At 35.3% G+C, this 13,910-nt stretch overlaps 2 protein-coding genes across 8 annotated transcripts in view; both read right to left on the bottom strand.

Moving 5' to 3' along the window:
• Positions 1-10,883, bottom strand: part of LOC101097234 (disintegrin and metalloproteinase domain-containing protein 18-like) — a 139,348-nt gene extending 128,465 nt beyond the window's left edge. For all 4 annotated transcript variants that reach the window (XM_006930702.4, XM_045055527.1, XM_045055528.1 and 1 more), the window contains exons 1-2: positions 10,640-10,883; positions 9,950-10,026 (exon numbers count right to left, since the gene is read on the bottom strand). In XM_006930702.4, coding sequence (XP_006930764.2) covers positions 9,950-10,026; positions 10,640-10,877 — 315 coding nt within the window. In that variant the 5' untranslated portion in view covers positions 10,878-10,883. The remainder of the gene's footprint in view (positions 1-9,949; positions 10,027-10,639) is intronic.
• A 2,032-nt stretch (positions 10,884-12,915) lies between these two features.
• The window catches only part of LOC102899536 (A disintegrin and metallopeptidase domain 3-like), a 110,117-nt gene continuing 109,122 nt past the window's right edge, over positions 12,916-13,910 (bottom strand). For all 4 annotated transcript variants that reach the window (XM_023252576.2, XM_023252574.2, XM_019828527.3 and 1 more), the window contains one exon: positions 12,916-12,958. The gene's annotated coding sequence lies outside the window, so the exon portion shown is untranslated. The remainder of the gene's footprint in view (positions 12,959-13,910) is intronic.

Here is a 13,910-nt window from a genome sequence, read left to right as displayed (position 1 = left end):
AATCTAATCTCATAAATCAGCAGATTTTTCAGCAGAAATAATGCAAGCCAGAAGACAGTAAAATGACATATTCAAAGTGCTGAGTGGAAGAATTTTCAACCAACAATTCTCTACCTGGTAAGGCTATTATTCAGAACTGAATAAAGAGATTAAGTTTTCAAGTTAAGCAAAACCTAAAGCAGTTCATCACCAGTAAAATGGCCTGAAAAGAAATGCTTAAAGGACTTCTCTAAACTGAAAAGAAATGACAACAACTAATAACAGGTAAACATATGAAAGTAACAAAGCTCTTGGGAAAAGGTAAATGCATAGTAAAGATAGTGGATCAATCACTTATAAAGCAAGTATGAAGGTTAAAAGAAAAATATGGTAAAACTAGCTAAAACCATAATAATTAGTTAGAGCATACCTAACATAAAAGATGCAAATGTGCCATAAAAATATAAAACACGACAGGAGGAGAAAAATGGAAAGTTTTGGAATGTGTTCAAATTTAATTTGCTGTCAACTCATATATCATAGGAAATTATATGTAAACCTCACAGCAATCACACATACATACAAAAAGTAAATACACAAAAGAAAATGAGACAGAAATAAAAACAACACTAACAAAAGACATCAAACCACTAGGGAAGAGAGAAATAGAAGAAGAAAGGAACATCCAGAAAACCTTTAGCAAAATGGCAATAACTACATGTCTATCAATAATGACTTTAAATGTAAATGGACCCTAAAATCAAAAGACATAAAATGGTTGAATGGATTAAAAAAAACAAGACTCATCTGTGTTCTACACACATAAGACTAATTTCAGAAGAAAGGACAAACAAGCTGAAAGTGAAGGGATGGAGAAAGATATTCCATGGAATGGAAACAAACAAAAAAGCTGGCTTACCTATATTCATAGCCAACAAAATAGACTCTAAAACAAGGACTGTAATAATAAAGAAAGACTTTATGTAACGATAAAGGGGTCAATTTAACAAGAAGATATAACATTTATAAATATATACACACCCAACATAGAAGCATCAGGACACATAAAGAAATATTAACATATTTAAGCAGAGAAATTAAAAGCTATATAGTAATAGTAGGGAATTTAACCCCCACTTATCTCAGTGGATAGATCAACTAGATAGAAAATAAATAAGGAAACATCGGTCTTAAAAAACATTAAACCAAACAGACAATAGTGCTACACAGAATATTCTATCCAAAAGCAACAGAATATGCATTCTTCTCAAACGCACATAAAACATCCTCCAGGACATATCACATGTTAGACTACAAAACAAGACATCATCAAAATACCAAAATCATATCAAGGATCTCTTCCAAATGAGATGGTATAAAAGTCAATTAGAAGAAGAAAACTGGAAAAAACTATAAATATGTGGAGATTAAACAACATGCTAGTAAACATTCAATGGGTCAAACAAATAAATCAAAGAGATGGGTGGCTCAGTCAGTTAAGCATCTCCTGTTTTGGCTCAGGTCATGATCTCACAGTTAGTGGGTTCAAGCCTGGCATTGGCCTATGCATTGACATCACAGAGCCTACTTGGGATTCTTTCTCTGTCCCTACCTCACTCGTGCGCACACACTCTTTTTCAAAAATATTTTTAAAGAAAGAACATTTTTAAAGAAAGAAATCAAAGAAAAAATACCTAGACATGAATGAAAGCAGAAATACAACATATCAAAATCCTTGAGATGCAGCAAAAGTGGTTCTAAAAGGAAAGATCACAGCAATACAGTCCTACTATATAAGTCTAAGTCTATATCTGAAGGAGTTAGAAAACAAACAAACAAAGCTCAAGGTCAGCAGAAGAAAGAAAATAATACAGATCAGAGGAGGAATAAATAAAAAGAGACAAAAAATGGAAGAGATCAATGCAACTAAGAGCTGGTTCTTTGAAAAAAATAAAACAAAATGGACAAACCTTTAGCTAGACTAACCAAAAAAAAAAAAAAAAATCACAACCAAAACCAAAATAAAACAAACAAAAAACAACAAAAAAGAAGACACTAATAAAATCAGAAATCAAAGAGAAGTTAAAACTGACAGCACAGAAATCTAAAAGATCATAAGAGGGGCGCCTGGGTGGCGCAGTCGGTTAAGCGTCGGACTTCAGCCAGGTCACGATCTCGCGGTCCGTGAGTTCAAGCCCCGCGTCAGGCTCTGGGCTGATGGCTCAGAGCCTGGAGCCTGTTTCCGATTCTGTGTCTCCCTCTCTCTCTGCCCCTCCCCCGCTCATGCTCTGTCTCTCTCTGTCCCCCCCCAAAAAAATAATAAATAAACGTTGAAAAAAAATAAAATAAAAGATCATAAGAGACTATTATGAACAATTACACACCAACAAATTGGACAACCTAGAAGAAGTGTATAAATTCTTTGAAACATACAATTTTCTAAAACTGAATCATGATGTAACAGACAATCTGATTACTAGTATGGAGACTGAATCTGTAATCAAAAATCTCCCAACAAACAAAAGTCCAGGATCATATGGGTCACTGTGAATACATTCAAAACAAGAAAAAAAAAAGATTTTGCATGTATTCTTCTTAAAATCTTCCAAAAGCTTAAATAGCAGGAAACACTTCCAAATACATTTTGTGAGGCCAGCATTACTGTGATAGCAAAACCAAGAAGGACACCATGAAAAAGAAAATTATAAGCCATTATCTTTGATCAACATAGATGCAAAAATCCTCAAAAAATATTAGGAAGCCAAATTCAACAATACATTAAAATGATCAAACACCAAAATAAAGTGGGATTTATTCCAGGGTTGCAAGAATGTTTCAACATTTGCAATCAAAGTGATATACCATATTAACAAAATGAAGGATGAAAATCATATGATCATCTCCATAGATGCCCAAAAAGCATTGAATAAAATTCAACTCCAATTTTGATAAAAACTGTCAGAAAAGTGCTGATAGGGGAAATGTACCTCAGCATAATAAAGGCTAACCCATAACTAACACCTTACTCAATGAAGAAAACCTGAAAACTTTTCCTTGAAGTTAAGGAAGAAGATAAGGATCCCCACACTCACCACTTTTATTCTACATAGTACTGGAAGTCTTAGCCACAGCAATTAGTCAACAAAAGGAAATAAGAGGCATCCAAAATGAAAAAGAATAAATAAAAATGTCACTCTTTGCAACTGACGTGAGATCATATATACAAAGACGCCACCAAAACAAAAATATTAGAACGAATAAATTAAGTTGCAGAATATAAAATTACTTGTGAAATCTGTTAAATTTCGATATACAAATAATAAACTCCTAGAAAGATAAATTAAAAAGAACACAATATCAAAAAGAATATCTAGAAACAAATTTTACCAAAGAGGTAAAATATCTGTACACAGAGAACTATAATATATTGATAAAAGAAATTGAAGAAGACACAAATGAATGAAAAGATGTTCTGTGCTTGTGAATTAGAATAATTAATCTTGGTAAAATGTCCCTACTACCTCTTTTGTTCAGACCCATGATACCGGCAGGATGGGCAAGTGTAGCAGTTTTCATACTGCCAAGAAGCTCACAGCCACCAATGCATCAGAAGTGGCATGATCAAAGTACATGAAGGCGTATGTGGACACAGCCCTGAATGCCAACCCTTTTGGAGGTGCTTCCCATGCAAAGGGAATTGTACTGGAAAAAGTAGGTGTTGAAGCCAAATAGCTAAATTTAGCCATCAGGAAGTGTCTCAGGGTCCAGCTGATCAAGAAAGGCTAAAAAATCACAGCCTTTTTACCCAATGATTGTTGTTCAAATTTAATTGAGAAAAATGATGAAGTTCTGGTTGTTAGATTTGGTTGCAAAGGTCATGCTGTTAGTGACATTCCTGGAGTTTGCTTTAAGGCTGTCAAAGTAGCCAGCATCGTTCTTTTGGCCTTACACAAAGGCAAGAAGGAAAGACCAAGATCATAAGTTTTGATGGTGAAAACATGATAGTAAAAAATGTTCATGTGCCAAAAAAAAGTCCCTACTACCCAAAGCTATCTATAGATTCAATGCAATCCTTATCAAAATTGTAACATCATTTTTACAGAACAAGAACAAATGACTCTAAAATTTGTATGAACCCACAAAAGATCCCTGATAGCCAAAGCAATCTTAAGAAAAAGAACAAAACCAAAGGTATTACTCTCCTTAATTTCAAAATATATTTTAAAGCTATAGCAATCAAAACAATATGGCACTGGCACAAAAACAGACACAACAGATCAATGGAAAAGAACGGAGACCCCAGGAATAAATCTATATACATATGGACAATTAATTTATGACAAAGCATCCAAGAACACAATGGAGAAAGGATTGTCCCTTCAGTAATGTTGGGAAGACTAGTTAGCCACATGCAAAAGAATGAAACTAGACCACTCTCTTACACCATACACAAACATTAATTCAAACTGGATTAAAGACTTGAATGTAAGACCTGAAATTATAAAATTCTTTGAAGGAAACATAGGCAGTAAGCTCCTTGACATTGGTCTCAGCAATGGTTTTGTGGATCAGACTCCAAAGGCAAGGGGAACAAAAGCAAACACAAACAAATGGGACTATATGAAACTGAAAGCTTTTGCACAGCAAAGAAAACCATCATTATAATGAAAAGTTGGCCTACTAAATGGGAGAAGATATTTTCAAGTCATGCATCTAATAAGGGGTTAATCTACAAGAAATACAAAGAGCTCATACAACTCAGCAACAACAACAAAATTTGATTAAAAATGGGCAGAGGATCTGAATAGACTATTCACAAAAAAAGCATATAGATGGCCAACAGGAACATGTAAAGATGCTCAACATCACTATTATCAGGGAAATGAAAATCAAAACCACAATGAGATATTATCTCACACCAATTAGAATGGCCATTATAAAAAAGACAAGAAATAACTATTGTTGGAGAGGATGTGGAGAAAAGGGAACACTTGTACACTTTTGGTAGAAATGTAAATTAATGCAGCCACTATGGAAAATAGTATAGAGATTCCTCAAAAAATTAAGAATACAACTGCCACATATCCCTCTGTTCCACTGCTTGATATTTATCCAAATAATATAAAAATGCTTATTCAAAAAGATATATGCACCTCTATGTTCACTGCAACATTATTTATAATAGCCAAGAAATGGAAACAGTCTATATGTCCATCAATGGGGGCACCTAGGCTCAGTAAGTTAAGCATCTGACTCTAGATCTCAGGTCAAGTGATTATCTCACAGTTCATGAGTTCAAGCCCCATGTAGGGCTCCGTGCTGACAGTGCAAAGCCTGCTTGGGATCCTCTCTCTTTACTCCACCCCTCCTTGTGCTCTCTCTCTCTCTCAAAATAAATAAGTAAACTTAAAAATAGATGAATAAAGATGATGTGATATATATGTGAATACACATACACAATGGAATATTACTCATCCACAAATAGAATGAAACCTTGCCATTTACAACAACATGAATGAACCTTGAAGGTATACTAAGAGGAATAAGTCAGAAAGAGAAAGACAGATAGTATATGATTTTACTTATATGTATTATAAGAACAAAACAAATGAAGGAACAAAATTAAAGGAAACAAAACAAAACTTGTAGATAGAGAGAATAGATTGGTGGTTATCAGAGGGTAAAGAAGGTCAGGAGTGGGAAAAATAGGTAAAGGGGATAATTTGAATGGCGATGGATGGTAGCTAGACTCTTTGTGATGATCAATTTGTAGTGCACAGAGATGTTGAATTATAATATTGGATATCTGAAACCTACATAATGTTATATTCCAATATTACCTCAATTTATAAAAAGACAGGACCCATTTAGAAAATCAATGTATTCTTCAGAATTTATTATTCTCAATAGTAAGAATTTATTATTCTGGTAAATATAGGATTAGGGTGATGAATTTAATGTATAGGGTTGGCTTTTTGAAAAGAAAAAATGAAGACTACCTTCTGAAAAAATATATAATTTAACATTATTAATACTATACATTAATTGCTTCTATTTAGAAAAAACATAACTTTACAGGTCAAGATGAAAGACATGACTATAGGCTTACATTCTACACCAATTATAATGAAATAACAAATTTACATTATATATATGTATGTATGTAAAACATAAACACACACATACTACTGTATTCACCTAGCGCCACTTAGCAATTCTTAACATATAAAACTGAGGAAGAAAGGACACACGAAACAAGATAGGGAGCGATGCTGTAGCTCCAGGAATAGGAGCTCTTATACAACAGGGACTGAGTTATAACAGTGCTTATCATTTTAATGTGGTGACATTCAGGAACAAGAGAAGACTTAGTGTATGTTTACAGTCAGTGGACTATCTCCACAAAGGCAGACAGATACCTATTCCAGAAAATGCATAATTTCTTTCCAAAACAAACCAATTTCAGAAAAGATCTCAATTTTATGCTGGCCCAGAGTCTGCAAGCTTGGGAGAGGTTCGTGATGTCTATGACTGGAAACGCCTAGGAAGTACAAGAAGCACACATTTCAGAAGACCAGATGACTAATAACCCAGAACTGACACAAACCTTATCTTTGTAATTCCTATAAAACTACTATAATGTACTATAGCAAACCCAATACATTATCTTAGACCAAATGCAAAACAGAGGCAAAAGAAAGTATGACAGGATCTCAACTAAAATGGCAAGTATACAATACAAAACAATTTAACTTCTGAGGAATATCTACATCAAGAAGGAAAGATATCAAATTCAACAGATGAAATAAATGATTCCTAAGAAAAATGTAAAGTAGTAAGACAGGACCTGAAAAATAAGTACATTTAACACCCTTAGAGAAGTAACAAGATGTATTACACTGCTAACCTGCTAACAGACAAATATGGAAATGATCCAATTATATATCATATAAATGAAAATTTAATTGTTGTTTTTTAAGTAAATTATTGTTATAAGAGATCAGATATATCTGAAGCATCAAAGCTAAGAAAGTTTCTGAGATTAAATACAAACTAATCTTATAGGTGGAAGATATGCAAGAATAAGGAAAAGAGAAGCTCTTTCCAAAACTTCCAACATCAGCTAATGGAAATTTATGTAGGCAAATATAGTACAGCAAAGAGGCAAGAGTTAAGAATATATTTCAAAACCGCTGAGAAATGGAGATTTAGGTATGCTTATTTCACTTTTTTACTATGGGTCATGTAAGAAGTTAAATACAAAAAAACTAACAAAAAGTAAAGGACCTTGTATAGCCAGTCATCAGATTTCTAAGGAAGAACAAAGTTGAATTAATCACATTGCTCACTTTCAAGATCTTCCATAAAGCTACTATAAATAAGACAGCATACTATTGGCCAAAAGAGAGAGAGAAAGAGCTCATAAATAGACCCATTAAAATATAATCAACTGATTTAATATGCAAAGGTATTTCAGTGGAGAAATGATAGGAATTTCAATTAATGGTGCTGGGAAAATTGGATGCCCATATCAAAATGTTGAAGCTCAACCCAGATCTCACACCTTACACAAACATTAAAAAAGTATTATAGACCTATTATAAAACTTCTCCAATAAATCATAGGAGGAAACCTAAGTGAACTTAGTGTTGGTAAGTTTTTGGATATGAGAGAAAAATCAAAATCCATTAAAAAATAACAATAAGGTGGATTTGATTTAGTTTAAAATAAACACATTCATAAAACATCAACATCACACACAGCTACTATGAGACAATTATGGATCAAGACAAAAACAAGACAATATCATAACTGTGTTTAAATACGGGCAAAATATAAACATGTTCCAAGCCAGAAAAAAAATGACCAAATATCTCCTTGTTGGGCTACCATGAGAAGCTGTTGCTTCTTAACCAATTACAACTCTAAGATTGTTCTAGCCTTCCCTTCTCCTAGATAAGATTTATTAAGATACACAATCATAGAATCACCTGTACTTCCTGCACTGCATCCAAACCAGAACAAAAGCCTGTTTCTTAAAAACTTCACCAAGCCCCTTAAGGCTAAATCTTAATGTTTTTCTAACACCTTCTTGCTGAGATGCCTCATGGGTCCCATTGTGTGTATTCTTTCTCACCACAATAACCCTACCTTGTTTTGACTTACACGTATGTTCACAATGGTCTTTGGCAGGAAGGCACTGACAGAAAGAAATAAACCCACTGTAACTGTTCTCCTCATCTGAGGACATTCTTCCCAGTGTTATACCAATAACGGCTTCCACGGTTATTTGGCTTCCACAAATATACTTAGATAAAATTTCGAGGGTTGGACACCTTCTGCATAATTCCTATAATATCCCCAAATCCACGCCATTGTTTTAGTGGAAAGTGTGGTTGTCATGAAAAACTGAAAGTCCATGAAAAAAGAATCTTTCATATGTCTAATAAAATTTTTTAAAGACTTGGGATAATAAGGTATTAAAGGAAGAAAATAGGAGAGATAAAGGATGTCTACTATAAGAAATCAAAGGAGACCATTAGCATACTCTATCACAGGGAAAAACAGCTTACAGAATTCCATATATAGAATACAAAAAATGTAGACAGATACTGAACACATTAGGTAAAACTATGTCATGTTCCACAATGTTGCCATATGCTTTGTGACAGGCAATTTGAAGTAAACAGCTTGAAGTTTAAAGTGACCATGCAGTGACAAACAGAAGTACAAACAGAAGTAAATCAGAAAAAACAAACAAAACATGTTTTATGCAAAGAAGTTTTTCAGAAAAAAGTAGTTTACTTATAATGAAATTGGAGTTATAAATTAAAGATTAGATTCCATGCCCTAAAACTTATAGGTTTGATGCCCTTAACATTTTTAATCTTTTTTTCTAAATACATGTGTGTATGTATTATATATGTATATAATATATATATTATATATATATATTTCCTATTTCAGAAGATTAATGTAAGAATTAAATGAGATTAGTATAAGAAATACAACTACTCTAAAGGAAATTATTTTATTATGATTTTCAAGTACATTTTCACACACATTTTATTTTTTATTATAATTGTTCAGTAGTAGAACTTAATCGGATAAGTTCCAATTCTATATGTCAAAACACAGTTAATGAATTCTTAATTTTTTAACTTTTATTTCAAAAATTGTTCCTTCAACCTGAAAATTTTTTCCAGGGTTACATGGAAATATAATATATTTATATTATAATATATAATAAATATAATTAATATAATATAATACAATATAATAAAATATATTGACTACGGCATTTTAACAACATGGAAATCTAAACCCCTTTATTGTGACATCCAGTTTAATATGTAAAATATGAAAACTATGCAAATTTGAAATATTTTAGTTAAGAAAATATTCAAGACTGCATGCCTTCAATTTAACTCTTTTTATATAGCAACTAAGCATTTTCAACTTCTTTTTCCAATTAGTACTTATTTATTGCAATCTTTTTTATTATATGCAGGCAAATATGACATTTTTTTCTTTTTCTTACCTTCTTTCTTTGGCTATTACCTCTACAAAGTCTGATGCTGCTGGGTCAAAATTTTCCTGGAGATCATTTTTTTTTTCTTTTTTGTCTCTTTAGTGGCCATTCACAAATTTGTAATAATTGCAGGCTGGACCACTGTTACACATATTTCATACTGATTTTTTTTTCTACCCGTATTACTCCTGAGAAGAGTTTACTATTTTTTGGAAGTTGTGTGCAAGTATGTCAGAAGAAATGGAAAGATGAGAAGGGCACAGGAGTTAGCAGAAGTGTGGGGAAGGGAGGATCAGAATGTACTAACAGACAAAATAACGCAGGGAAATAGTTTCCTTTGCAAGTGGCTACAGATCAGTATGATCTGACTTAATGCAAAGGTAAATAAAAAGAGACTTAAAGTTTTAAATTATAAAACAAATATTCTTGATTGTTCACCTGCTTCTCTGAATCTTCACTCTCATTTGACTTTATCTTCCATGGAACTGTGACATGCAGTAATATTTCTTTAGAATCTGCAGTGGGAAAATGGGTTTTTGTGGGGTTTTTTTGTTTTTGTTTTTGTTTTTGTTTTTTTTTTTTTGGCAACAATCTTCTCGGTGGAGCATGGAGTTCTTAATCCTGAGTACATGGCGGTTTCAAATTGAAAGTAAACTTCCACAGATGTGCCCACCCTCCTTGGCGTACAACTTTCACTAGATTTCCAGGGGCACACTCAAAATGGCTAAGATTCAAACAAATGAACAAAAAGTAGACATTACAGTTCTACAGGACCATCCTGTTGGTTTCCAGAACAACGTCAATGCCCATTTCCTTGGGACTCTGGGGAATAAACGGAGGGCAGGACTCACCCCTCTAGAACCTCTGGCCAGGAAGACTGGCTGCATTTCAACTGCTAAGACTCTAGACCCTGATGCAGGGAGTAGATACCTTGGTTAACATCCTCAGTCACCTACCCGGGCCTGGGGGTGGGGAGGGGGGAGAGATGCTGGGGAAGGCACCAGCAGGAGATCAGAAGGGGAAGGCCATAGGAGTACCACAAAGAAAATTGCTCTCCTGGCAGAGCCCAGCCCTGCTTCGAGGCAAAAGGAGAAGGAAATCCAGGCTTCCCAGTCTTCCCAATCTTACCCAGGAGGGCGTGCAGTCCTCCAAGCGCACAGAGCAGTGCAAAGAGAAGGAACATGGAGGGGTCAAAGCGCTGCAAGCACGACCAAGGCTGAAAGGCCGTTGGGCAGCTCTGAGGCTCGCGGGCCCGAGAACGCTGAGGAGTCCAGCGTGCTGGCCTGGCCCTGCGGGTGAGGATTGCGCTTGCTTTCAGCTCGCGCTGGCTCACCCTCAGGGCCCTGAGCGGATCAGCGGCTTCCATGGGTCAAAGGAGAGGAAGCACCAGACACAAGCCTATGCCTTTGCACACAACTGATTTGTTCTGGCTAAGTTGTCACTGATCAGACTCTTCATTAGCGACACAGGGGCAACGAGGCGTGATTTGTTTCTCTGGTGAGGTTCTCGGTAATTTTGATAATCTGGGTCATGGTTTTCTGGCATGTTTTTTTATTTGCTGTGATGGAGGAGAGAGGAAAATAGAGACGTTAACCACTTTTACAAGAAATTTCCTGCTTGAATCGTGCTACTGCGGACTTAATTTAGTATCTTTGCAAATAAGGAAAAATCAAGAATATTGATCTTGATCCTGGATAAGGCAATCAAAAAGCACTTTTCATCAACAGCGTGCCTATTCATACAGTATTAGATTGTAATCAGCTGAAGAAAGGGAAAGGAAACTTTAACAAACAACGTAGGTGTTTTGTTAACAGTTACTCTGAGCACTAGCAGAAAGCTGTAAAGGTGCTGAGGCAGCAAGGCAAACAGGAAATGTGTCTTGGCTGGACAAGAGCATGCAATTGTCATTAAATATTCTAAGAGAAATCTTAAATCACACATGTCTAAGACCCAACTCAACCTCTACGCATCTCTCACTTTTATCTTCTTATATCCCAGTACACCCTATGCCAAGGATGAATTGTGTCAACAGTTGCAACGTTAAACTCCAGTCAGGCTTCAAACTTGGATCTGCTAGGTGGTAGTATACCTGGGATCCTTAGAAATTCTTATTAAAAATAAGGTAGGCCAGTGATCATAATGCCCTAAAATAAGTTAGCGGTATTGAGGATGATGGAAAGTTGTGGTAGAATCATCCTGATATGTATGTTTCTTAACCACACAAATCACCCACTAAAGTGTACAATTGAATGATTTTTAGGATTTTCCATATATTTACAGATGTGTGCAGCCATCACCACAGTCTATTTTAGTTTCATCATTTCGAAAGGAACCCTGTACCCTTTAATTATCACTACCCCTCACCCCAGATCTTCATCCCCCACCTAAACAACCCAGCCATAAGTAACCAATAATCTTTGCCTATATAGATGTCCCCATTCTGAATATTTCAAATAAACAACATATGGGTTTTGTGGCTGGCTTTATATACTTAGCAGTATGGTTTTAAAGGTTCATCCATGTTGTAGGGGTATCAGTGTTTCGTTCCTTTTTATAGCTGAATAATATTCCATTGCATGCATAGATCACTATTCATACAATGTTTATCCATTCATCAGTTGATGGGCATTTGGAAAAGGAATCTCTTAGCCTCTGTGGTGAGGTACCCCCAACCCTGAACCAGGAGCATCCTTGTTTATTGAGGGAGACTCTGTAGGTTCTCATTAGATTCCAGCTAGGTTGATGGCTCCCTTATCCATGTACAACGCTTTGAGGTATGCAGAAGTGCACTCATCTTAGTAAGAGGGAGATGGGGAGGGGTACCCTGAAGCAAGAAAATATTACCCAGAAAAGCTCAGCTCCAGCAAAGGAGGAGGAGCAAGTCTGGCTTCCCCAAAGGACAATGATATATCCTAGATCTCAAATTACATGAGGCCACAGAATTCTCACCTGGACACACAACAGTTATCTATGACCAGAAACACAGCTGGAGCAATTCCCTGGAGATGGAATGGATGTTAGTGTCTATCTGGGTGTTTGTTCTGGGGCTGGCCTTATTTGGCAACATTTCCTCTCAATATCCCAAAGCTTGGAAGGGATAAGACAGGGAATCATGGGCAATTGGGAGAGGTGTGGACTGTGGGTGTCCTCAGTGAACAAGAAATGTTCACATCTGGGGATGTGACAGCTTCTCTGGTTCAAAAGTTGCTTATTTTCCCATAAAGGATCACAACATGTAGAAGAATCAATAGACATAAGCCTGCATACTTTCACTCTCAGGATTTATTTTTGTTTGTGAAGTTGAAAGCTTTGAGCCATAACAAAAGGAGAGGATAGCCTGTTGTTTTTTTTTTTTTTTTTCTTTCTTTCTTGAATCAAGTCAGTTAATGGTGAGTGTCTTGGTAATATCCTTTCTCCAACCTATGGCTTTTTGGCATTGTTTTGTCACTGTTGTAAAACAAATATAGAAAAGGAGAAATGCTAAGTTTTAATTGTTAATAAAAGTGATCTCATTTTACTATGCAACTAGAGGTATAGCAAATCATTGGTATATAGGATGCTGGTTATGGTGTCGCAATCTAGGCCTGTGCTTCATGAAATTTGTAAGCCCAGGTTTCTTGTTCCTAAATTGTCTGGGATAGCCACAGTAAAAGGAAATGCTAAAAGTAGTTATTCAGAAGCATTTTAATTACACAGTTTCTACACTTCACATGGATTAAAGGAAATCACCAACAAGGAAACAGAGAGGAAAAGAACACTAAGAATATGTGAAGAAATAAGTAACTACTAATTTGTCTATTTTTATCTTCAGAGGAAGAGTATTTCAAGAAGCCCTCTGTGCCTTTCCAACAGGCATCCCGTATACATACAGATGGAGCTGTTTTACTAGCCTCCAGTTCTTACTGAGTTTGACTTTTTCCCCAAATGTGTAAAAAAGCAGTCCATATCATGCTGAATCCCTCCCTTACCACTTTAAAAACACTTTAACTATACCAGAAATATTTTCTCGTGTGTGAGAAAACAAATGTCTTATCATGGCATATCAGACACTTGTCTTGGTTCACAATTACCCACATAGATTTTAATATAAATTTTAAATGTAGTAAGAGCAGAAGTTTGAAAACAGGTCTGTGTTTACATTTAACCTTGCTTATCTTGCTGCTTTATCAATAAACATTATTTAGGCACATTTGCTTACACTTTATATTCAAACTGCCAATTCATTCTGTTTGTCTCCTTCAAAATTGATTCCTAAAACCATCTTTCCTACCCCTGGTCTGAGGTACCATCCTTTTCCTCCTGCATTTTGCAGTAATTTCTCCACCAACTGGTTTCTCCACTTCTCCTCTTGCCACCATACAATTTTCAAGAAACCAGCCTTTTAAAGTGGAAATCTTGT

The sequence above is a fragment of the Felis catus genome, chromosome B1 (assembly GCF_018350175.1).
Source record: "Felis catus isolate Fca126 chromosome B1, F.catus_Fca126_mat1.0, whole genome shotgun sequence".
Lineage (NCBI taxonomy): Eukaryota > Metazoa > Chordata > Mammalia > Carnivora > Felidae > Felis > Felis catus.
Note: the sequence above shows the minus strand (reverse complement) of the source record. Positions and strands in the feature narration are given on the sequence as shown.